General features: G+C 40.1%; 4 protein-coding genes and 1 non-coding gene across 5 annotated transcripts; 4 read left to right on the top strand and 1 right to left on the bottom strand.

The window, feature by feature from the left end:
• LOC103929031 (exocyst complex component EXO70B1-like) lies at positions 1-2,661 on the top strand. The gene has a single exon (XM_009338177.3). It carries the CDS (start codon positions 392-394, stop codon positions 2,414-2,416), a length of 2,025 nt encoding a protein of 674 aa, XP_009336452.1. The 5' UTR covers positions 1-391; the 3' UTR covers positions 2,417-2,661.
• Positions 2,662-6,888: 4,227 nt separating this feature from the next.
• On the top strand, positions 6,889-7,555 carry LOC103929030 (glutaredoxin-C1-like). Its single transcript, XM_009338176.3, has one exon. The coding sequence runs from the start codon at positions 7,039-7,041 to the stop codon at positions 7,420-7,422; it is 384 nt and encodes a 127-aa protein (XP_009336451.1). The 5' UTR covers positions 6,889-7,038; the 3' UTR covers positions 7,423-7,555.
• A 555-nt stretch (positions 7,556-8,110) lies between these two features.
• On the top strand, positions 8,111-8,183 carry TRNAA-UGC. Its single transcript has one exon. It is a non-coding gene; the product is annotated as a tRNA-Ala (tRNA).
• A 1,231-nt stretch (positions 8,184-9,414) lies between these two features.
• On the top strand, positions 9,415-11,031 carry LOC103929027 (formin-1). Its single transcript, XM_009338174.3, has 2 exons — positions 9,415-9,725; positions 10,136-11,031. Exons 1-2 carry the CDS (start codon positions 9,557-9,559, stop codon positions 10,873-10,875), a joined length of 909 nt encoding a protein of 302 aa, XP_009336449.1. The 5' UTR covers positions 9,415-9,556; the 3' UTR covers positions 10,876-11,031.
• Positions 11,032-11,683: 652 nt separating this feature from the next.
• On the bottom strand, positions 11,684-23,250 carry LOC103929029 (protein MICRORCHIDIA 7). Its single transcript, XM_018642960.2, has 20 exons — positions 23,028-23,250; positions 17,226-17,801; positions 16,977-17,051; positions 16,827-16,861; positions 16,658-16,736; positions 16,183-16,275; positions 15,971-16,055; positions 15,697-15,772; positions 15,093-15,221; positions 14,455-14,553; positions 14,234-14,335; positions 13,922-14,086; positions 13,739-13,834; positions 13,578-13,629; positions 13,349-13,460; positions 12,970-13,264; positions 12,650-12,744; positions 12,473-12,554; positions 12,255-12,377; positions 11,684-12,177 (listed from the first exon to the last, which is right to left on the bottom strand). Exons 2-20 carry the CDS (start codon positions 17,707-17,709, stop codon positions 12,088-12,090), a joined length of 2,367 nt encoding a protein of 788 aa, XP_018498476.2. The 5' UTR covers positions 17,710-17,801; positions 23,028-23,250; the 3' UTR covers positions 11,684-12,087.
• Positions 23,251-24,574: the final 1,324 nt, after the last annotated feature.

The raw sequence follows: 24,574 nt of genomic DNA, 5'->3' as shown, positions 1-24,574 counted from the left end.
TTCCTCTAATCATATAGTAGTGTTACAGAAAGAGTGGATTAGTCGTGGGAAGCACAAACGACAGGTCAACGGTGCACAGACCACCTTCCCCCCGCCCCAAAAAAAGATTAACGTCCCAACCCACAAAACAAATCAAAATCCATTCCTATCCGTACGTCCCCCTTCATTTTCCCATCTCCCTCCGAATACTTCTCCTTCTCTCGTTCCCTTTCCCTGCCGTTGTGGATCCCTCATTCTTCCACTTTCTCCCATTTCCCAAAACTCCCCCATTTTCTTCTCCACAGATTTGAATAACTTTTTTCTTTTGTTTTGCTTGAAATTTGATTAGAGGCTAATCAAATTGATTTAGGGCTAATCAAAATTGATTACCGGGTGGAACGGAACGGACTTGATGGAGAAAAATGCAGCGGCGCCTGAAAAGTCCGTCAGTTTTCCAAGACATTCCAGCAAGAAGAATCTCTTTTTGAGTCCCGCCACCCCGAGACAGCGATACGAGACCATCGATGAGGAGGCCCCACCAGAATCCGACGCCCAGGATCGTCCCAATGACCTCAACAATTCCTCCAATCCTACGCCCGAACTGACCTTTGAGGAAATTCTGGACGACGTCGACCGCTTCCTGGAAACCTTTTCCGAATCTAAAGAAACATGGACTCCGCCGGAGGTGGTCCCCGCGTCAGTGGAGTCGCTATCCAAAGCGGTCGACTCCATGATAACAAAATACCGCAGAGGCCTGGCCCGGTTTGGTGAGAACGAGGAGGACGACGAGCCGTTCGTTGAATCCGTGACGCGCGTTTCCAAAGTGGCGACGGTGTTGGAGCAATTCCCTTCCAATTCCACGACCGCCATGGCGTTGAATCGGACCGGCACCGTCTTGCAACGTGCCATGGCCTTATTGGACGAGGAGTTCCGTAACCTTCTCATCTTCGATCAGCACGAGCCGAGCACTGCCAAGTCGGATAATAACCAGGACCACAGCTTTTCGAGTCGGATCACCTCCAAGCTCTCCTCCTTCAACAGCTACAGCAGCAGCTCCGCTCACGATTCGTGTCGGTCCATTCAAACACAACCACCCGAATCCGAACCTGACAAATTAGACGAGTTTCCTTCGCTTTCGGAGGAGAGCATCACCACCATGACCAAAATCGCCTCCACCATGATCGCCGCTGGCTACGAGAATGAGTGCTGCTTGGTCTACAGCATCTTGCGGCGGAACGCGTTCAAATCGGCGCTCAACAATCTCGGATACGAGAACATTTCCATCGACGAGGTCCAGAGAATGCAGTGGGAGTCCCTGGAAGGGGAGATCGCCACGTGGATCAGTGTCGTTAAACTCTGCTCCTCCGTCCTCTTGTCTGGCGAGCGGAAGCTCTGCGACGCCGTGTTCGCAAGCCACAAGTCGTTGTCCGAGTCCCTGTTCTGCAACCTCATCCGCGCCGTCGCGATCCAGCTCTTCAACTTCGCCGACGCCGTCGTCTTGACGAAGCGGTCACCGGAGAAGCTGTTCAAGATGCTTGACATGTACGAGACGCTTCGGGACCTGGTCCCGGCTATCCGGAACTCGTACCCAGAGGAGATCGGAAAAGAGTTGGTGACGGAGGCCGAGGCAGCGAGGAACCGCCTCGGCGAGGCCGCCGTCAGCATCTTCTGCGATCTCGAAAACTCCATCAAAAGCGACAATGGAAAAACCCCGGTCCCCAGTGGCGCAGTGCACCCCTTGACGCGCTACGTCATGAATTATCTAAAATACGCCTGCGAGTACAAGGACTCGTTGGAGCAAGTGTTCGTGGAGTACGAAAAAGAGCACGGCACGCCCGGAACGACGTCATCACCGTTCCAAATGCAGTTACAGACCGTTATGGACATGTTGGACGCCAACCTGGAGATGAAGTCCAAACTGTACCGGGACCCCTCATTGCGGTACATCTTCTTGATGAACAACGGGCGTTACATTATGCAGAAAGTGAAGGGGTCCGCGGAGATCCACCATTTGATGGGTGACACGTGGTGCAGGAAGCGGTCGACGGACTTGAGGGGATACCATAAGAACTATCAGCGGGAGACGTGGGGTAGGGTTTTGCATTGTCTCAACCACGAGGGTTTGCAGGTGAAAGGGAAGGTGTCGAAGACGGTGATCAAGGAGCGGTTTAAGTGCTTCAACGCGTTGTTCGACGAGATACACAAGACGCAGAGCACGTGGGTGGTGAGCGACGAGCAGCTTCAGTCGGAGCTTAGGGTTTCAGTGTCGTCGGTGATGATTCCGGCCTACCGGTCGTTTTGGAGTAGGTTCAAGCAGTACTTGGAGGGAGGGAGGCAGTTGGAGAAGTATATAAAGTACCAACCGGAGGATATTGAGAATTTGATTGATGATTTGTTTGATGGGAACCCTACTTCTATGTTAAAGAGGAGGACATGATGAATAATATGTCTTTGATGGAGCTACGTGATAATTCATGCATGGTGGGAAATATTTCAATTGCTCGATTCTGATGACAAAGATCAAATATTTTTCTGTTGTTTTTGTATTCTTCTCTTCAGTTTTGCAGATGAACTATATGTCTTGTAAACTATATTTTGGATTTGTTTGATTATGATCATAGAAAATCTTTTAACAGAAGGTTAATCTGTTTTGTGTGTATTTATATAATATTATAGGGAGTTTTAACGAAACACTCTTAGGACTGTTTTCTTTTAACGAAAAACCACATTTTTACCTTTATACTAAAGCACCACAATGTTGTTCATTTTTTTTAACAAACGATATTATCTATATTAAGGAGGAGCAGGTGGAGCTTAGCCTCACAATGGACTAGCAATAATATGGTTCAAATTCGTTTTTGGAGAGAATCAAACCTTAAACCTCTCACTTATACGTGAAGAGGAATACTACTAAACCGTAGTACTAAGTGGCCACAATGTTGTTCATTTTGGTTCCTTATAAATTGTAATATGTCAATCTGTCTATTGCCTAATATGAATGACCGACTAAACAATGTTCAAACTCTTTTTTTTTTTTTTTTTTTTTTTTTTAATAAAGTGACATTCGAAAGACATCCAATTATGTAATTTATACGATTGAAATACATTAATCGTAAGCAGATCGATGGTCAATTAATGTGTGATACAAGGATGGTAAAAAAAATGTGTGCTTGCTCATTGTATGTCCTATACTTTTAATTAGGGTTTTTATCAAAATGGTCCTTGAGATTGATCAAACTTATCATTTTGGTCTCTCATTTTCAAAATCAATCAATGTCGTTCCTGACATTCACTACCGCACATCAATTTGGTCATTCCGTTAAGATTCCATCAACTATTCTATTAGTTTGTATGTGGGACCCATAAATCCAATGAAATGGTGACAAGTGGATTATACAAAATAAGGGTTTTTATTGCAAATAGTCCCTAACATTGATCTAACTCCTCATTTTGGTCCCTGAGTTTCAAAAATTGATAAATTTGGTCCCTTACTTTCAATACCGCACATCAATTTAATCATTCCGTTAAAGTTTCGTCAATATTTTTTGTCCCACTAATCCAATCATATGGCACCACATGGATTAACTAAGAAACTTTTTTTTTTTTTTTTAAGATTTAAAACTAAAAGTAAAATAAGAAACTAAAAACCAAAACTAAAATAAATAAAAAAGTCATCGTCGTCTTCATCAGGGTATGCTCAAAAGGAAAAGGAAGGTACCATGACACCACTAAAGTACTTGGCCTCCTGAACTCGCTCCTCATTCTTTCTAGTTGGTTATAATCCTAAAGCCTATCAAATTTGAATTGAATTTGGATTTGATTTTATCGAATTTAGATTGAATTTTTTTTCCAATTGGGGTTGTGGGATGCAAGAAAAATGTCAATGTGAAATACTCTTCTTTTGGTTCACTCTTAAAAAAAAAAAATTCTTATAGTTAATCCACGTTGATCCATATAATTGGATTAGTGGGACCACATTAACAGAGGGAATAAATTGATGCGCGGTAGTGAAAGTCAGGGACCAAATTTACCGATTTTTGAAACTCAGGAACCAAAATGAGGAGTTGGATCAATGTCAAGGACCATTTGCGATAAAACCCTTATGCAATCCACGTGTCACCATTTGATTGGATTTATGAATCCCGCATACAAACAAACATAATAGTTGATGGAAATGACCAAACTGATGTGAGGCAATGAATGTCAGAGACGACATTAATTGATTTTGAAAGTGAATTACCAAAATGATGAGTTTGGTCAATCTCAGGAACTATTTGTGATAAAAACTCTTTTAATTATTGTAATTCAAACTACCTTAATATTTTGATTACAAAGAAAGTAAAGGGTTATTTGGTAATATAATTGGATCTAATTTTTTGTTTTTAAAACTAATGAGTATTACGTAATTTAGCTACCTTCACTGTTTTTCAGTGACATTTAGAATTAGCCCTTGAACAAAAAAATCAGTTAATTTTTGGTCATGAAATACGATTTCAAGAAGGATACTAAACATGCCTTCAGTTATTCAGAACAAATTTTGAAGCCTATTCCCTAGATTTATTGTAGTATACGTGTTTTCATGAATTAACAAAAATATGAATAATCTTTTCAAGTTACTGAGGGTGAGGAGTGACTGAACTTTAAAATGTAATACTTATACATGCGTAGTATATACGCGTATACATAAAGTATTGAATTTGTAATTATACAAAGTTTTGAGTTTTGGAGTTGGCTCCTCGACTTAACTGCGGCTCAACGGCTGGACTAACCAGATTCTGTTGTTAAAACCAGTCCAGTTTCAACACCTGAGAGAAGAGAGAATCACAGAGATGGTACTTGTCCTGAAAAAGCAAGAAACAAAAGTATGTCTGTGGTCGGACCTATACACCGAACCCTCAACTAAATCAAACCCAGATGTGCATAAATGGAGAAACGATCTCCCAGATCCTGCTGCGGCATGCGAACTGTGCCCGCCGCCCGACTTCATCTGTATTGCAGACCACGCCTTCCTTTTTCATCTTTCTCTATAATCGTTCCAACATCCAAGTCAACCGTTTGTTTACTTTGTCATTGCTTTTGCTCCTACACGCTACTAAATTCCAGACTTTTTTGTTGTTGTTTCTGTTGTTTTTATACATATATCTTATATATTTGAATCCCAGATCAACCCAAATCTAATTTTTCCGTGTATATATAATCGACCAAATAAAAGATGAAAAGATAGATATATAAGACAAACGTTACATGTGCACTACTAATTTAGATAAGGGGTAATGTGTATAATTAAGCTAGGTGAAAACTATATAACATGAAGGACATATGGTCCAAGCCATACTCAGGAGAAAATCTAATTTGTCGGGTGGGGTATATATGTCTATGACATTCATAGATAAGAGATGTAGACATCAGGAGATATACTTTGATTGTAGGAAAAAATTTATTTGTCGCCAATTGTATTTAATTATATGTGTGGGAGTAGAGTATGCAAAATTGAGCAATGAATCTTAGAAGAATTTAATTTTGAACGGCATGACTTTTTATATTTTTAGGCCAGTATTTGAGTTGTCTCCCCACCTCTTTCAGTTGGCACAATCCAAACAAATAGCTCTTGTCTCTTTCATGTTCTCATCTCACAATCAGTCCTGTGGCAAAAGAAATGGAAATATATATAATTGTACTCAATTGGTACTATATATATGCATAAGAACTATAGAAACTAAAAGATAACCCTATTGTAAAAGAAAATTTGCCTATCACTTATTATATCATGTGTCTTTGTTTAATTCATTGCTAGTTGCGTAATTGAAAAATAGACACATAGTTGTATACGATCATTAAAACTTAGCAATTTGCCTAATTAATTATATATATAGGACAACTGCTCAACAAACATATCAAGTGGACATACTAATGTTAGTGGTAGAAATTAATAGTCAATTACAATACATACACACTACTCTGAAAAACTAGCGCACGAGGGTTTTAGTGTTTGGGGTTGCATGCGTTAGCAGAACCTCATGAACACTAAAGTAAACTAAATTAGGCTTATTTATAATAGTAATTAACTTTGAAAAAGCAAAAAAGTAGTAAATTAAGCAGGAAGTAACAGCTCCACAGACATCAAAAACATGAAAATAATTCAAACACTAGCATGCATGCAGGGCATGCTGCTAGATGTCGCAGTTCTACTTTTTCATGGGATGGGAGTTGTTTGGGGGTCAAATTGCAGAACCCAAGAAAGAAGAACCGTTGATCATCACGATCACGTTCTTTGTTCTCTTCAAGCTTTGGGCAATGGCCATGCCAATACCGTATCTGTTGAGAGAATCCAAAATCCAAAAACACCAGAATAATTAAAGGAAAAAAAGAAGAGAGACATGCGCGTAAGGGTCACGTCAGGATTGCAAAAAGAAGTTTTGGTCTTATATAATAGCGCTCTCGACAAGGAGGACCAGCGCAGCCGTCTAATCCTTCTGCCTCTCCTTTTATTAAAGCCTGCTTCAATTCCAACATAATCTGAATAAAGCCCTTAATTTAAGCTTAAAATAGAGCTGACACAGTACCCCTCCCTACTCCCGACCGTAGACAAAAATACCCCACTCACCGCCTTCCACCTCCTGACACCGCCGCTTCCGCCAGTGACCGCCACAAAATACGAGTATGTATTTTGTCCACGTACGTCTACGCTCCTCTCCCCTCGTTGTACATTGTAGTACAGACAACAATCCTTTTAAAGCAAAAACCACGACACCCTCTTCGCACGCCCTGCGACAGCAAACAGACAAAAAAACTCGATATAACCCACTTAACCCCTCCCAACCCTTCATTATTACAATTTTACCGCTCCCAAACATGACTATAAAATCCGCACCTCACTGTCCAACTTCTTTCAATTTCAGTTTTCAAACCCTGAACAACTTCTCTTATCTTCTCTCAGGTGTAACTTGTAATCTTCGACTTTTTTACTTGGTTAGTTTAGTGTTTCGTTCATCTTTGGGTCCAAATAATCAATAATTATATAAGTGGAGAGATTAGGATTATATTAGTACATTGTTAATCATGATGCAGTACCAGGCAGCTGCTGAGTCATGGGGGTACTACGTGCCGGTGAGGATGAGCATGGGGGACCCACTGGAGCGGGTGGCGAGGCTGGCGTCGAAGAGCGCGGTGGTGATATTCAGCGTGAGCAGCTGCTGCATGTGCCACGCCGTCAAGAGGCTCTTCTGCGGAATGGGGGTGAATCCGACGGTGTACGAGCTGGACCAGGACCCCAGAGGGAAGGAGATCGAGAGGGCTCTCATGAGGTTGCTCGGAACCTCGTCGGCGGTTCCGGTGGTGTTTATTGGTGGCAAGCTTATTGGCGCCATGGATAGAGTCATGGCTTCCCATATCAATGGGTCCCTGGTCCCACTTCTCAAGGAGGCTGGGGCCCTCTGGCTCTGATCGTCATCATCGAATTTATCACATGCAGGTCAAGTCAAAAAAAATGGAATAGAAAAGAGTGAGAGTGTTCATGATGATGTTCAGTTTTAACTACATTTGGATATATTTATGATAATTTCACTTTCATTTTCTACTCCAATCTCGCAGATATATATATATATATGTGTGTGTGTGTGTGTGTGTGTGTGTGTGTGTGTGTTTGTGTGTGAAAGGAGAGACCTGAAAAACTTGAAAGAGCCTATTTTTGTAACATTCTACAATTGCAGAAAACTAGAAACAAAAATTGAACAATCTTACAAGAGAAAGACACTAAAATAATAGAGAGCAAAACTCTGAATCTTTCATTCATCAAAAAACGTCTAATGACTCTAATTTGATCCATTGTGCTTTACAAATACATGAATTCAGAGATGCTTAAACCCCTACAATTATGACTCATACATGTACATTACAATGATATACTATAAAAAACCAGAATAATTCCTTTTAATATTCAGCCACTAAAATATAATTATAGCATAAAATTAATTGTTGTATTCTTCTATGTATAATTATCATTAATTCTTCGTGTTATTCACCTCTAGCTAATTAATCAGGCATAATTACAGTACTGACCTATATAAAAACTGAGCATAAACAATGGCATTGACATCACTAAGTTATTTACCGAAAGAGTTCACCATCTACTGGGGATGTAGCTCAAATGGTAGAGCGCCCGCTTTGCATGCGGGAGGTACAGGGTTCGATCCCCTGCATCTCCATTTGTGTTTTTTCATTTTTGTAAATTTCCAACTAAATGAAGAAATATTGTGTATTTACTTGGTATAATTAATTAATTGTACCCAATCCATATGTGTAAGGTAATTTTGTATAACTAAAGTTCCATATATGAGTTTATTATAAATGCATTTGTCTTAAACATAAACTTGTTCGCTAAAAGTTGATAATACATTGTAATTGTGTTTTTTTTGTCGTAAGGCGTGGGTCTTGAATCTTTTAACATGGGAAAAACTTCAAAAGAGCACTTAAGCCTTACTTGGTCTCACCTTACTCCCTCTCAGGTGCATATTCCTCTATATTTAGTTCATTCGTTCCAGTATTGGTTCCACTTCCACTCATGTGAGAATATAACAGTTTATTAGTTAGGTGGTCGCACAAATCTAACTACGTGGCCTCTCGATTTAGTATTCTCTCCAAATACTGTTGTGAAATCTTGTGATTAGTCCTTACTTCCGCAATGGTAAATCTGCAGTTCCATAAATTCAGTAAGTTCAATCCTTTTAATTGGATACTATTGCAAATTCATTAGATGTAAGAAATTAAGAAAAATAAAACTTTCAAAAGAAATGTTACTCCTCCAGTTTCAACTTGTCTTTACTTTTGGGCTTTGGAACGACACGTCTACAGGCCTAGGCTGGCCCTGTTCTAAATTCATGACCAAAGTCGGATCAATTAAGGAGTCAATTTGGACTCAATTATATACTAGTAACTGTGTTATACATAGAATAAATTGAAGCAATGGTCCCTCAAGTAGGAATGGTCACAATTGAAGATAAGATGAGAGAAAATCAGTTAAGGTAGTTTAAACATGTGAAACGAAAACCTACAAATACTCCGATTAGAAAAGGTGAACATGAAATAGCGGCTCGCGGTACAATGGGTAGAGGAACTGAGGAAAAACTAAGAAAACTTGGAAAGAGACTTTAAGAAAATATATGGAATGCTTGAAGCTAACGGAAGATTTGGTCCAAAACCGATAGCAATGATGTTCTAAAATTCCTAATAACGCTACTGCACAACTACACAATGTCATAATCAGCTGTACACGTTAAAACATACAGTAAAACTTGATGTGTTCAGAATACCATCACTTTAGCATTTGGATGTAATTTCTCTGATCTACCCCTCTTACCTGACAATCATGCCAAAAAGGGTTCTTCACATGTCTTTGTTTTGTTCTGAATATATAAAGCATTTCATGTCTCCGGTTACAGTTGGTCCTAACACTAAATACTCACGGGCTCCATTAAACATAGAGAGCTTGAATCTCCAGCTATATAACACAGACTAGCTAGCAAATAGTCTATAAGCTTTGTTATATGCTGCTTAATTTAAATCAGTAGAAGCTTCTTCCATGGATCCCATCATTTCGTTTGTTCTTCTTCTTGCATCTCTTGCCATCCGCCCACCTGCTCTGGCCGCTCGATCCACACCCCCAACCGCTCGGATCACCGTTGTGGGAGCAGTTTACTGTGATACCTGTTTAAGCAACAGTTTCTCGAGGAGCAGCTACTTTCTCCCAGGTAAATAATCTGCAAAGTGCAGTATGGTTTCATTTAGAATCCATAAATAAGCACTTATGCTCATAAGCACTTATGTTAAAAGCACAACAAAATGTTTACTAATGGTACGTTTTGGAATGCGCTGCAAAATAAATTGTAAGAAATTTCAAAAATTACCTTTCAAGATGTTATCAAAAAGTATGGGAGAGATTTGTAGTGTTTGAGTAGTTCAATGATTACATTCTCGTATTGCATTTTTAACAATTTAGTCTAAAATTCATTGATACTTTAAAAGTCGCTCGTTCAAACATAACAAAAAAGTTCAAGTACTTCCTAATTTCTAAGTTTTTCCGTCGAACGCCGTAAAAGCGTAACTTTTAGTTTTTTTTGATGATTTTTTAGTCATTCTATTAGTTTTGTTAACTGATCAGGTGTGGACGTCCTCATAAAATGCAAATTCGGAGCAAAATCCCGCAAAACAGCATCACAGATGAACTTCCAGGTCAACAAAACCACAGACAAGTACGGAGTCTACAAACTGGAAATCCCCTCTGTCGATGGAGTCAACTGCATCAGTGGCTTTGCCATGAAGTCAATGTGCCAGGCAACCTTGATAGGCAGCTCCTCCTCCGCCTGCAATGTCCCCGCCTTAACAACCACCGCAGACGAAATCTCAGTCAAATCGAAACAAGACAATCTCTGCATCTACAGCATGAACGCCTTGAGTTTCCGACCACGTAAGAAAAATCTCACGCTCTGCGGAAACAGGAAGGTGGAGGGTGGATTGGCAACTTCCTTCAATTCCTCCAAGTTCTTCCTCCCTTACTTCCCACCATACGGGTTCTTCCCATGGCCTCAGCCGCCGCCATTTTCTTCCCTGCCCTTTCCTCCTCTGCCTCCATTGCCATTTTTGCCGCCATTCCCGTTCCCGTTCCGGGGCCCGCCATCTTTGCCTTTCCCATTCCCGCAGTTCCCTCCGGCACCAAATCCTTTTGCCCCACATGCTCCGCCGGCGTTTAATTTGGGGGATCCGAGGACTTGGATTCCTTACATTCCTTCAGTTTTTTCTCCTCCGCCGCCGCCTGCGTTCAGCCTGGGAGATCCCAGGACCTGGATACCATATGTTCCTCCTCCGTTCCCTCAGACTACCCAACAAAACCAGAATCCATAGTTTTTCAGACGAAAACTATTACTGACATTTCAAAATTTTCATTTTTCACTTCATTTTGTATAATTAGAATGAAAACACTTAAGGAGTGTAGAATAAGATTTTTGTAATACTAATAACAATTTCGCTTCAATACCTAAAATAATTGTGTTTCATATATATGATTGTTTATCGTGGTCAGAAAAGCTTATTTGTCTATGTTTGCGATGGAAAACATTTGGATAAAAAATTAACACATATTCTACATCAATCCCGTCTCTGTCAGCCTGTGACTAGTGATTTGTTTTGCCTAAGGACAAAGTGGCTAAAGGTTTTTTTTTTTTATCAGAAATGATCTTTTAAAGTGAACTAAACTCCTTAAACTTGAAAATCAATCAATACTTTATTTGAAATTCGGTACCATAAATCAATATCGTCATTTCATAAACATCCATCAAAACTTCTAACAAAAACAAAATAATGACCAAACTGGTAAGCGATGTAATAACCGTACTCCCATTTTCACCTTTAGCATGTATTAGTTGATTCTCCTATGAATTATCAACCTAATTGCTAAGAAAATACGTAGTGCTGGAGATGAAACGAGGAATGTAGAAATAGTTCTCTGTTGATAAAAACAACGAAACTACATAGACCAAAAGTGATTTCGAGCCAAAATGGTAACTGTACTTTTGACATAATTATTTTTGTTTTCAAATGAAGAAAGATTAGGCAAGATTAATTATTTGACAATGGTCGCGTGCGAGGCACCTATCCTCTTCCGAAAAGGTGAGGACCATTACACCAAGAAACTACAGACTAGCTACCACCAGAAACTAAAGACAGACAATTTAAAATATATTTCTGTGCAATTATTACTTACAACAATGAACTAAACATTGGAAATTAGTTAAGCCGAAAAGAAATTCTTATAAAAATGTACATACTGACTCCCAAACCAAAAAGCCCTTCCAATCGTACTTCAAGCTTGCTACTTGCTCTTCCTAATCTGCAATGTTAATGCTGTCAAAATTACGCAATTACCGCATTGCCTTAACATTTAGCAGACAACGTGAATACAGGTTTTTCAGGTGAACTACACAAATCCTGATATGTAATATTCAGGTCAACTACACTCTAGCCTTCCTTCTAGACCACGGAATTCATTGGTTCTGAGAATATATGTACGGCAAGATACATGTAAATCAAAGCACGGGCACTAGCGCTGTTTGTGCCTTACTCATGCTCAACTTTAGGGTTCTGTAGCTTCCTTCCTTCTAGCTCTTTCACCTTCTCAAGCAACTTGCAGATCGTGTTAGAAGCATCCTGCATCCAGGGAAAAAAAGATTTCTTAGAGAATGGACAAGTGAAGATGCAGAGAGCGGTTTGTGATATATCCCCACCGTTAGGCTTTTCCTTAATCTTTCCTCTTCTTGTTCTCGCTCGGCCTTTTCTTGCACTATTATTTCTAGGAAAGCCGATTGCTCTTTCTCCAACTGTTCTATTTTTTCTTTTGCCTGCTGAAGCTGATTAAAATGAAAAATGAAAAGCATGAGCATCGAAATTTAATTGACATAATAATGTACGGTTTAAGATAACTATTTAAAGCTAGCACACTTACTTCAGTCCCAAGAGATTTGCACCTTTCACAACTGCGCTCGTTTAGCAATTTAGCCATTGCTGGACTGACAATTTCCCTCAAACTGCAAAGAGAAAGGACAACAATGAAATGGTAAGTTTTGAATAAAAAGACTATTTGCACAAGCACACAACGTAAGCGAACTGAATTTTGCAGAACCTTTCTGTCGCTTCATGGGATTCCTTTTTCGACTTGGTTGAACACTCAGCATTGCAATCTGTAGAAACTTGTCCCACTCTGTTTGTAGCGACCGTCTGCTTACGGGAGCAAATACAAGCAATGAGCAAACTTGTGGTAGTGGGTAGTAAAATTTAGCGTACACAACAATCTATTAACTGTCTAATTCTCGACAGTTAACCATAAGGTTCACACTAATCTATTAACTCTTTTGTATTTGCTGCTACCACAATGTGCACAAGTGATCATATGATCTGAAGCAGAAATAAACACGAGTGAGAAGTAAAGGTAAAATAAAATGCCTTTGACTGTGAACGTGTAAGCATTTGAGGGACTCTTTCATCTGAAGCAGGATCTTGCTGAGGTTCAATACAAGAACGTGATGCCTCATAACAGCTCCCATTTTCACTTGAAGCATTTACGGCTAATGATCCTTTTTCAAGTTTGTTACTGGACTTAAGTCGTCCACTACTAGAACCATGGCAATTCTGATTTACGCGACAGGATTTCCTTCTACCAGACACTGAAGGTTCTCTTTCTGGAAAATCAGTAGTACGTCTTACTGGAGCATACCCAACAGTCTGGCAATTTGCATACCTAGAAAAAATGGATCACAGTAAGTGAGATACAATCATACAAACAACCTCAAGTACTTAAGCAGCATTGAGGAAAAGAACAAACCAGTAATCCTTTTGAATTTTAACCAATTTATTCTCTAGTCTTGAAAGCACAGCTGTCCGCTCAAAGCCCTGTTTGTCGTGAGTTGGTTCAACAAAATCAGCTTCCAAAACACCTGTCACGGAGAGAGATGACAAGAGTGGGGTAACAAAATTAATCCATATCACAATTAGTCAATGCAACTCCGAGAAAAACACAATAACTAATCTGTTTGAGAAGTATTACAAAATACCTATAATGCCACGACCATGACTTGCGGCAGGATTCCACAGCCTCCAAAACGGCTGATAATGAAGTTTTTTCAGGCAAAATATGAGAAGAAAACAGAATACACTGTACAAGATTGCAAGTATTGTGCCTTATTATCAACAACAATTTAAATGAGACACTAACCTTAATCAGTCGATTTTTATGATAAACGCTGAACCCTTGGACATCAATATGATATTTTGCATCCTTTACAAAACCAAGTGTCACATTTGCAGTCATCTGTAAAAATAAGGGAATAATCAGTAATATTGTAAAATAAAATCATAAAAAGTAATGCTATTTCAAGATTAGTTATGGAGGTATTACATTTGCAAATTTTGGTGACAGTCCTTCCGGAAGTTGCAGAGGTCTGTATGTTACCTCCTTCGTTAACATCATATCATTAACTATATTATGATGTTCAACATCTTTCCCACGAAGAATAATTCTGAAGTTGTATGGAAGCCTGAGATAAAGAATTGAGGCATAACTCTGGAAAAAAAAAAAAAAAGAATAAAGATGTTATGGTTATGATTGCTGATGTAAGATCGTATGTGAAACTGTCTTCTTCGAGAATTACAGTTTCTGTCACAGTGAATGTTGACATTCGTTGAAGTTGAATGAGTTCTTCAAACATACCCTTAATGAATGCTGATAGGTTAAGAAGTGTCTACAGTTGGGATACCGTTTTGCCATCTGAATGTTCTTCTCATCCCTATTGACTCCTCTAATTTGAATATCCTGTCATTTCATGCACAAAAGATAAGAACCCAAATCTGAAAGTGCAGCGAAGGTACCCTACAATTTACAAGACTTAAGATAAAAAACAACGATCAATTGAAAAAGAGTCAAAATCTCACATGGGGATCAGTGTCGAAATCAAGTTCCAGTTTTCCTTCATCATCCTCCCAAAGGTTGTATATTATTATACGTGTACCATGCTCTTTAAAGAGATTAAACTACAGTGACAAAGGACAACAAGTGCATTAGCATATGAAGGAGCTAAGTAACAATTTGTTTTGACATAATATTAAAGACAAACAATGGTGCCCTGAAACATAGCTATGAAATGTCAATGTGGTTATCAATACAAGTAGTGACAATTGTGCAAAACATTTGGTGTTTCACTGGAAACTTGAAGAATGCATTACAATGTACATTCCTGCACTCATATCTAAAGAAGTCTATATTTTCCTTTCTCAAAAATAAGTATTATTCAGAGCAATTTTGAGCAAAAGAGGATGAGTCATCAACCCAAGCCTCAAAAAGATATAAATAATACAAAATTTGAGACAACAATAATGGTTACAAACCAAACCTTAAGAGTAGAATATTGTGCATTAATAAGAAGCAAAAACACAGTAAGTTGGATCTCTCTCTCTCTCTCTCTCTCTCATAGTCAGATTATGCTACAAACTTGAAAAGGCAAAAGGGAAGTAGACCAAATGAGAAATGCCAAGTTCAAAAACAGAATTTGAAAAGAAAAATTAAGAATTACCTGCTGAAGAAGATCTTCTTCGCTTAAATAAGGAGACCACTGCACTATGGTTGCTAAGTTCTTATGCCAGTCATCTGGAGAACCCCGCATCATCTTGTTCCAACCTTGGCCTCTTTTCTCATAATCAACCTTACAGTAAAAATAAATCGTAATTAATGGAATAATGGAGACAAATTAATGCGAGACTGATAATTAAGATCATTTCTCCAATTTTCCCAGTGATAAGCTTCTCTTACAAAATGCATCACTAATTTATTAAAAATGGTCCTTAACTAAACTTCCTGGAAAAAATAACATCACAACTTGTGGTAACAAGCACATCATTATAAAAAATTTAAAGCTACCTTTCGTCTGAATTATTTTTATTTCATCTTTTAATAAGTCTTAAACTTTAAGACATGCATTAGTAATAACATACTGACTTGATCAGAGCAATATGGTTCAAAAATCACAATACAAGGAAAGGATTAAGTAGCGTATGGTGATAATTATGAAAGTTACAGTACAAAACTATAAACCCAAAAGCCTGGCTACAAAATCAGGGATGGTCAAAATGTTGTCATTATTTTACCACCAAAAAAGAAAAAAAAGAAACTCTGCTTACCATGGGAACCACAATATCTTCCTTTCCAGTAACCCTCAAAAAGGTGTAGGATAGCACTCCAATGGTCTGTGTCGGTCTAAGAGAAAAGAGTATGAGTCGGTTACTTTTCAATTTGACAAAATAAAAACATGAGGCAGATGACAAAATAAAAAGTAACAAAAGACTGCCGTTTCTGCAAGTCCTTATACTACAACCATGTAAAACTTCAGACTTCTAAGACCAAATGAATCAAGTTTCCAAGCTAGGGTTTAACAGAGACAGATTAAAAACAAACCTTCTCCCATCCTCCCCTTCACAACGAGAAAACACTATTACGTCTGCTCCAAGCCTCATAGTACTAGTCTTAAACCCATTGCCATCTGAAAAAGAAAATATTAAAAGAAAGAGAAAATTATTAGTGAAACAATCTTCTCTGTTATAGCAGTTATTCTCTACCCATTTACACAGGAAACTCTATAGTATAATGCTAGCAATATAGAAGCTCACATTGACCAATAGTATTTGCCAATTTGCTTTTTGCAGAATACCCAAGAGACATGCATTGTCGCATTTTTTCAGGCGTCATCCCACCACCGTCATCTGTAGTAAAAACAAGGTTAATAAAATGTAAAAATCAACTATTATCATTTGTACAAAGAGTTGAGATGTTTCAAGTCAAAGCAAAAAAAAAAAAAAAAAATAGGGAAGGGAAAAGCAATTGTGATCTTAAAAACTCAAGCTGAGCACATATGTCTTAGAACACAGATGGAACTGCGAACACCACTTTGTGATACCTACAGCTACCCTGGTCCCTGGATACCAATATAACTAATATCGAAACAGTATATGCAAATAAAGGCCACTACTAAATCAGTCAACTAAGAACCAATTAGAAATCATAAATGGTAATGCCTGCACCCTATCGATACAAATAGTTCACCATGCGCGAGAAGAAATATGACAAAACTATGGAGAAGCATACCTTCAACCATCAACATCTCATTACCATCTTTCTTGTTTCTCACCATGTCAACACAAACATGGTTGGCCCCATTGCAGACCTACACCAACATAAATAGTCAAGACGCACTTCCATATTCCTTAAATTTTTGAAGAAAAGAAAAGGAAAAAGAAAATATATGTTCAATAACCTCATCTAAAGCATTGTCTAGGAGCTCCGCAAAAGCTGCAAACAGAAGATCACAGTCAGCCAAATTCCAGTATTGCATAACCAAATTCTTTTCACTCGGGGAAATGAAAAAACAAGTAATCCATCGTTCAGAACTTCAGTGACAATGTACCTCCCAGAGCCCACTTATGGCTGGTTGCATTTGAATGGAGAAACTTGGGATGAACCCTAACATGGTCCATGCCAGCTGCAAAATCCAAAAACATCCAAAAACGATTAGCAAATTACCATCAGACTCTCCTAAAACACTCCAACAAAGACATGTAGAGCAAAATTCCAATGAAAAAAGACTTGCAGAGGAAGAAAACAAATTGTCAAACACTTGGTAAACAAAAACAAAGAGCCAGAAGCACTAACTTACCAGACGAAAACCCAGAAATGGCAATGCCTCCACTGTCACCCTCATAATCCCCTGCTTTCCAAAACTGCTTGCATCCCCTTATAACCGGGCCCACCTGGTTATTACAACCGGACCCACTCGGCAAGCACATTGTCGAGGTGGGCAAAACCAGAGCCAGAGGCAACTCCTTGGACAATTCCAACGGCGGGAGAGGACGCAGAAACCCTACCGGCAACACGAACCCCCTTTCACCGTCGCGTTTCGCCTTCTTCGCCGCCGGAGCATCATCCCCTCCATCCGCCAAATCGCGATCGTCGCCGTTCAACTTGCTCGTCACGGAATCGAACAAGGAATTGGTCTCAAGGTCTTCGATGTCGGAAGAATTGACGGAACTGGCGCTACTGCTACTGCTACTATCGCTGCTTAATGGGATTGGCAGAAGGTTGGGGATTTGGTAGGGTTTCTCGGAGGGTTCTTGCTTGACGTTAACGGCGCTGGAGGCCATGGTTTGAAGGGCAATGCGGGAAATTTACAGCGAAGGATTGTGGGTTTTTTTGGGTTAGGGTTTGTCTGGGGACTGGGAAAACGCGAGAAAATTTCAGAACATGGTTCCCACGTTAAGGATGTATGATTATTCTAAACAACAAGGACACATACATAGTGGACAGCAAGGCCACTGCATGTGATGTTTCATAGACAGCAAGGATGCCACTTTCAGTTGTTTTGTTTATTTGCATGCGTGTGTAGTAAATTGTGTATAAAACTCTGCTGCAATTGCAGCAGATCATTATTCAAAAATAAAGATTGGATCCAAGTTTAATATGGTATCAGAGCACCGATCTTGGTGACTCTAGAAAGCTCATTCTGCTTCCGCCACAAACACAACCGGTCCATCTTCATTAAACACAGCCACCATGGGCGACGAAAGACCAACTGAGACGATACCCCATGTATCTGATCCTCTCATTCTGCATCATTCAGACTCACCAAGTCTTGTCAACTTCTTGATGGACACAACTATGGACAGTGGAGCCGTTCTATGCGAATCGCCCTCAGCGCCAAAAACAAACTAGGGTTCATTGATGGATCAATCAAGAATCCCGCAACCACTGATGCCAAGTATCCAATTTGGCAGAGATGCAATGACATGGTCTTGTCCTGGATTTGGCAATCCGTGCATGGCAACATTGCCCACAATATACTCTATTGCAAAACTGCATCAGCAGCATGGAGAGATCTTGAGGATCGTTTCTCGCAAGGAAACGATTCCAGGATCTATCAAATTCGACAAGAAATTGCCGAACACCGACAAGGACAGCTATCTGTTTCAGATTATTACACAAAATTGAAAGCTCTCTGGGATGAATTAGCATCATATCATGGGCCCATTGCCTGTGAATGCGAGGGATCCAAGGCACATGCAGACAAGGAAGAAAAAGAGAAAGTCATGCAGTTCTTAATGGGTCTGAACGAGAGTTACTCAATCATACGAGGTTCTATCTTAATGATGAGCCCACTTCCAGATACACAACGAGTCCATGGATTGGTTCTTCAACATGAACGTCAATTGGATGTGGTAAATCGACGTGAACCTATCGCCCATGCAATGCAAACCAATCATTCGACAGCACCAAAACGAGGCTATGATGCCAACAACCCTAATTCACGGAAGATATTCAAATACAGCTACTGTGACGGAGGACATCCAGTCGAACGTTGTTTTTTCCTTATTGGATTCCCTGAAGGACACAAATGGCACGGGAAGAATGTGCAGCCCAGAAATAGACGTGCACCTCCAACTTCCAACAATGTTGAAGCATTACCGTCGCCAGCTACCAAAGCAACAACCTCCAACAAATTTGATGCAACGTTCACAACCGAGGAGTACAACCAACTCATAGCTCTCATTCGCAATAAGAATGGTACTGATCTGCCCCTTGCACATGCAACAGGTATCTATACACCCAACTGCAATTTTGCACATTATGATCCAACATTGTATTGGATCGTGGATAGCGGGGCCACAGATCATGTTTCTCACTTATCACTCAGCCATAATCACACTAAAACCCAACATGATTTTGTTGGTTTACCAAATGGCGGACAGGCTGCGATTGAAACCATTGGGTCCATTAAATTGTCCCCCGAGATAACTCTTGATGGAGTTTTACATGTGCCACAATTTCATGTGAATTTGTTATCTGTGAGTAAGTTGACCTGGGCATTGAAGTGCATTGTGATATTTTACCCGGGTTTTTGTGTTGTGCAGGACATGGCTACAAAGAGGATGATTGGCCTGGGCAAGCAGTTTGATGGACTTTACTACCTCACTCCAACACAAAACCCTCATCTCGCTCACCATGTCAAACGTACCTCGGCACTTTGGCATCAACGTCTTAGGCACCCATCCTCGGCTCCCCTTCACTCTTTATCCCAGACTATCCCAGAAATTATCTTTGATTCTACACATGTTTGTGATGTTTGTCCTTTAGCAAAACAAACTCGTTCATCTTTTGTTTCCAGTTCAATAAAATCAGTTGCTCCTTTTGATTTGATCCACTGTGATATTTGGGGGCCACATAAAATCCATACACACTCTGGGGCACGTTACTTCCTCACCATTGTAGATGACTTTACCCGTTTCACATGGGTTCATCTTATGCGATTTAAATCAGATACATAAACCTTGTTGCACTCGTTCTTTTCTTGGGTCAAAACCCAGTTTCATCGTGACATTGAAACCCTTCGTGCAGACAATGGGGGAGAATTTGTATCTATGCGTTCGTTTTTAGACACTCATGGCATCCTTTTTCAACACACATGTGCACACACCCCTCAACAAAACGGGGTAGTTGAACGCAAACATCGCCATCTTTTGAACGTTGCCCGTGCCTTACGATTTCAAGCTAACCTACCCTTAAAATTCTGGGGGGAGAGTATACAAACTGCATGTTACCTTATCAATCGCCTTCCAGCACCCTTACTTTCCCACAAATCTCCCTATGAACTCTTGCATGGGACACTACCTACATACTCTCATCTCCAGGTTTTTGGGTGTTTATGCTATGCCACCAACCTTACCCCCTCCCACAAATTTGATGCTCGTGCTCGTCGCTGCCTCTTCCTGGGTTATCCCCTTGGCCAAAAGGGCTACCGTGTTTATGACCTTGATAGCAAACGCGTTTTTTCCTCTCGTGATGTCATCTTTCATGAGCATATTTTCCCCCTTGCTACCTCACCACCAGAAAAAGACCTCGACTTCCCTGTCTTACCTATCCCTCATGACGATCCCACTCCTGCACTCCTCTCAACTCAACCCCTTCCAACTCCTGACCTCCTTCCCACTACCGATATCACTCCTTCACCCCAGACATCCCTCCCTCGCCAGACATCCCTCCCTCGCCAGCATCTGCTCCCTCACATTCGCAACCTCCTTCTCTTCGCCGCTCCGACCGCATTAAACACCCACCTGCCCATCTTCGTGACTACCAGACACATCATGCTGCTTTGCTTCAGCGCAGCGTCATCCCTTCCACCATGTCCGGCACCCGATATCCCCTTCAACGGTATGTTTCTTACTCCCATCTCTCTCCTGCTTACTGCTCTTTTGTCCACAACATCTCTCACTTGGTTGAACTAGCCTCTTATGAGCAGGCCCGTCATGACCCTCACTGGCTTGTAGCCATGAACTCTGTGATTGAAGCCCTTGAAGCCAATCACACCTGGACTATGGTTCCCCTCCCTCCTCACCAACGACCCATTGGCTGTAAATGGGTCTTCAAAATCAAGTACCATTCCGATGGTACCATCGAACGCTACAAGGCCCGCCTTGTCGCCAAAGGGTTCACGCAGCGCGAAGGGATTAATTACAAAGAGACGTTTGCTCCAGTTGCTAAACTCATTACTGTCCGCTGTTTCTTGACTGTTGCTGCTGTTCGCAGCTGGTCTCTTCATCAAATGGATGTCCAAAATGCTTTCCTTCACGGTGCATTGCATGAAGAAGTCTATATGATACCGCCTCCTGGATATCGTCGACAGGGGGAGACCATGGTTTGTTGACTCCACAAATCGTTATACGGACTCAAGCAAGCTTCTCGCAGTTGGTTCCAACGTTTTCATCTGCCATTCAAGAAATTGGCTTCCAACAGTCCCGTGCGGATTACTCGTTATTCACTCAGGTCTGTGGACAATCTATTACTGTGGTATTACTCTACGTTGATGACATGATCATTGCAGGAAATGATGAGGAAGCCATTAGTCGACTCAAGAAGTTTCTTAGTGGTTGTTTCCGAATTAAAGATCTCGGACCATTAAAATATTTTCTTGGTGTCGAAGTTGCACGGTCCAAGGCTGGGATCTCCATTTGCCAACGTAAATATACCTTGGATATATTGGAGGAAGCTAGTTTGCTTGGAGTAAGACCTGCCAAGGTACCCATGGAACCTGATTTAGTGTTGACAACAACGGGTAGTGATGCTCTCAAGGACCCGACTCGATATCGACGTTTGGTTGGTAAACTGATCTATCTCACCATTACAAGGCCAGACGTTACGTATGCAGTAAATAATCTCAGTCAGTTCATGCAAGAACCCAAACTTCACCATCTTAAGGCAGCACATCGCCTTCTCCAATATCTGAAAGAAGCACCCGGACAAGGCTTAATGTTCTCTTCCCAAAGTGAATTACATTTAATCGGTTACTGTGATGCAGATTGGGCACGTTGCCCCATTACCCGTCGATCAGTGACGGGTTATTGTATCTTCCTTGGAAAGTCACTTGTGTCCTGGAAAAGCAAGAAACAAGTTACAATAGCTCGTTCCTCTGCTGAAGCGGAGTATCGATCCATGGCTGCAACTACTTGTGAATTAAGTTGGCTGCGATATTTGTTGAAAGATTTACGTGTTGAGCATTCCCAACCAGCAAAGTTATTTTGTGACAACCAAGCGGCTTTACACATAGCTGCAAATCCTGTGTATCATGAACGCACAAAGCATATTGAGATCGATTGCCACACTGTTCGTGAGATGGTTGAAAGGGGAGAAATTAAAACTTCCTATGTCGGAACGGGAGAACAAGTCGCAGACTTGTTTACTAAGCCACTGCGTGCGCCTATTTTTCAAACGCATCTAGGCAAGTTAGGCGTCATTGACATTCACACTCCGACTTGAGGGGGAGTGTTAAAGATGCTCCACATGCAGTGCACTGTGCTTTACAGATTCCACTGTGCTTTACAGATTGGAATATGGTTCCCACGTTAAGGATGTATGATTATTCTAAACAACAAGGACACATACATAGTGGACAGCAAGGCCATTGCATGTGTATACTGACTGATGTTTCATAGACAGCAAGGATGCCACTTCCAGTTGTTTTGTTTATTTGCATGCGTGTGTAGTAAACTGTGTATAAAACTCTGCTGCAATTGCAGCAGATCATTATTCAAAAATATAGATTGGATCCAAGTTTAATACCTTTCACCGTCGCGTTTCGCCTTCTTTGCGGCCGGAGCATCATCCCCTCCATCCGCCAAATCGTGATCGTCGCCGTTCAACTTGCTCGTCACAGAATCGAACAAGGAATTGGTCTCAAGGTCTTCGATGTCGGAAGAATTGACGGAACTGGCGCTACTGCTACTGCTACTATCGCTGCTTAATGGGATTGGCAGAAGGTTGGGGATTTGGTAGGGTTTCTCGGAGGGTTCTTGCTTGACGTTAACGGCGCTGGAGGCCATGGTTTGAAGGGCAATGCGGGAAATTTACAGCGAAGGATTGTGGGTTTTTTTGGGTTAGGGTTTGTCTGGGGACTGGGAAAACGCGAGAAAATTTCAGAGGATTTTGAAATTGGAAGGAGAAATCGAAACGACGACGGAGAGGGAAGAAGAAGACGGACGGTTACGTCACTCTCGGAAGTTCGGGAACAAAAGTGGCGTGACTCTGTAGCAGAAGCAGAGATAAAATTAGGATGGAAGTTTTGCACGTGAGAGGCACGTGGATAATAACGGGCATTCACACGGCGTGTTACACCGTTGGTGGTGCATGGCCCTGGCGGTTACTCACTCAATTGGCGCTGCAGTTCGAAGCTAATTCCAGAATGGCTAAAAAAAGCAAAGCAGAAAAGCACTAGGAAAACATGCTCGGAGTTGCTTCTGGAATGACTGAAAGTCTAAAATAATTGTTGGTAGTTCGAGTGGGTGGACTCGATACAAGCCAAGAAGGATGTGAAGAGTAGTCTCACTTCAGAGAAGCACAACAATTATCTATCAAATCTACTCTTAATTGCACTGATATTCGTTTTGATAATATACTCATGAATTAACAGCTTCGATATCTACATTTCAATACAAATTTCTTGTGTTTTATTGCATTGATAAATAAGTACGCATTTTCTTAAAATTAGAGCTCATTAGTCTTGTTAAGGATAAATCTAGCAAGACAAAATTTACAAACTAATGATGTGTCATCAATAAGAAACGAGCATGTTTATTAACACTTAAGCAATAACTCAACTGTTAACTTCCATCTCATTTAATTTCCAAATTTTGTCTACAATTTTAATCTCTCTAGCATTACCCGTCTTGTTAATACTAGTCGGGGCAATTTTAAGATTAATGAAAATTTAACCAAACACATATACTAAATTGTCGTTTTAATTTTTGTTTGTACTTTTATTGAAATTGATTAAAAAAAAATGAAAACTACCTTTTATTGTTTTCAAAATTTGACTTTTAGTTTTTTTAGTTTTTATTTTTTTTAACTGAAAATATTACCAAAGTAGTTTTTTCATAAAATAATTAGATACTAAAAATTAAAAATTAAATATTTATCAAACGACCTCTAAATAAATTTTGAATCAGATCTGCCAATTTTGAATCAGATCTGCCGAACCTTGCTCTGCCAGATCTATCATAGTTTGTCTCTATCTGGAGCTCAATATGAGTCTTTTCTTTGTGCCAGACCTATAAACCTTGCTCAGGAATATTTGAGCTCTACATCAGGACCTCCAATTGTGATTTTTCTTGGCAAGGATTTTGCCAATAAGATATATATTAATTGAGCACTAGCATATGGGCACACATAAAGTGTGTGAGTAATTTTTTTTTTTTTTTTGAAATAGAAGGAGAGATGATGAGAGTGATAGAGAATGTGAGAGTGAGAATTTTATTTATTTATTTTTAATTAGAGATATGTTATGATTATATGCAGGTGAGGCTTAAAAAAAAACAGTAAAATTTGGTTGTGTGAAATTTCATTTCTGCCCCATATTTCTTATTCATGTTCTGTATTAAGTAGAGGAACTGATAATTTCATAGGATTTTGGTAGACAATGAGTGTTTTATTAATTAGTAGAGATATATATCGAAACTACTTATT

Source organism: the organism of the source record quoted next, unplaced genomic scaffold, assembly GCF_019419815.1.
Source record: "Pyrus x bretschneideri cultivar Hongxiangsu unplaced genomic scaffold, Pyrus_bretschneideri_v1 Contig6, whole genome shotgun sequence".
Classification (NCBI taxonomy): domain Eukaryota; kingdom Viridiplantae; phylum Streptophyta; class Magnoliopsida; order Rosales; family Rosaceae; genus Pyrus; species Pyrus x bretschneideri.
This window is presented reverse-complemented; position numbering and strand designations above follow the sequence as displayed.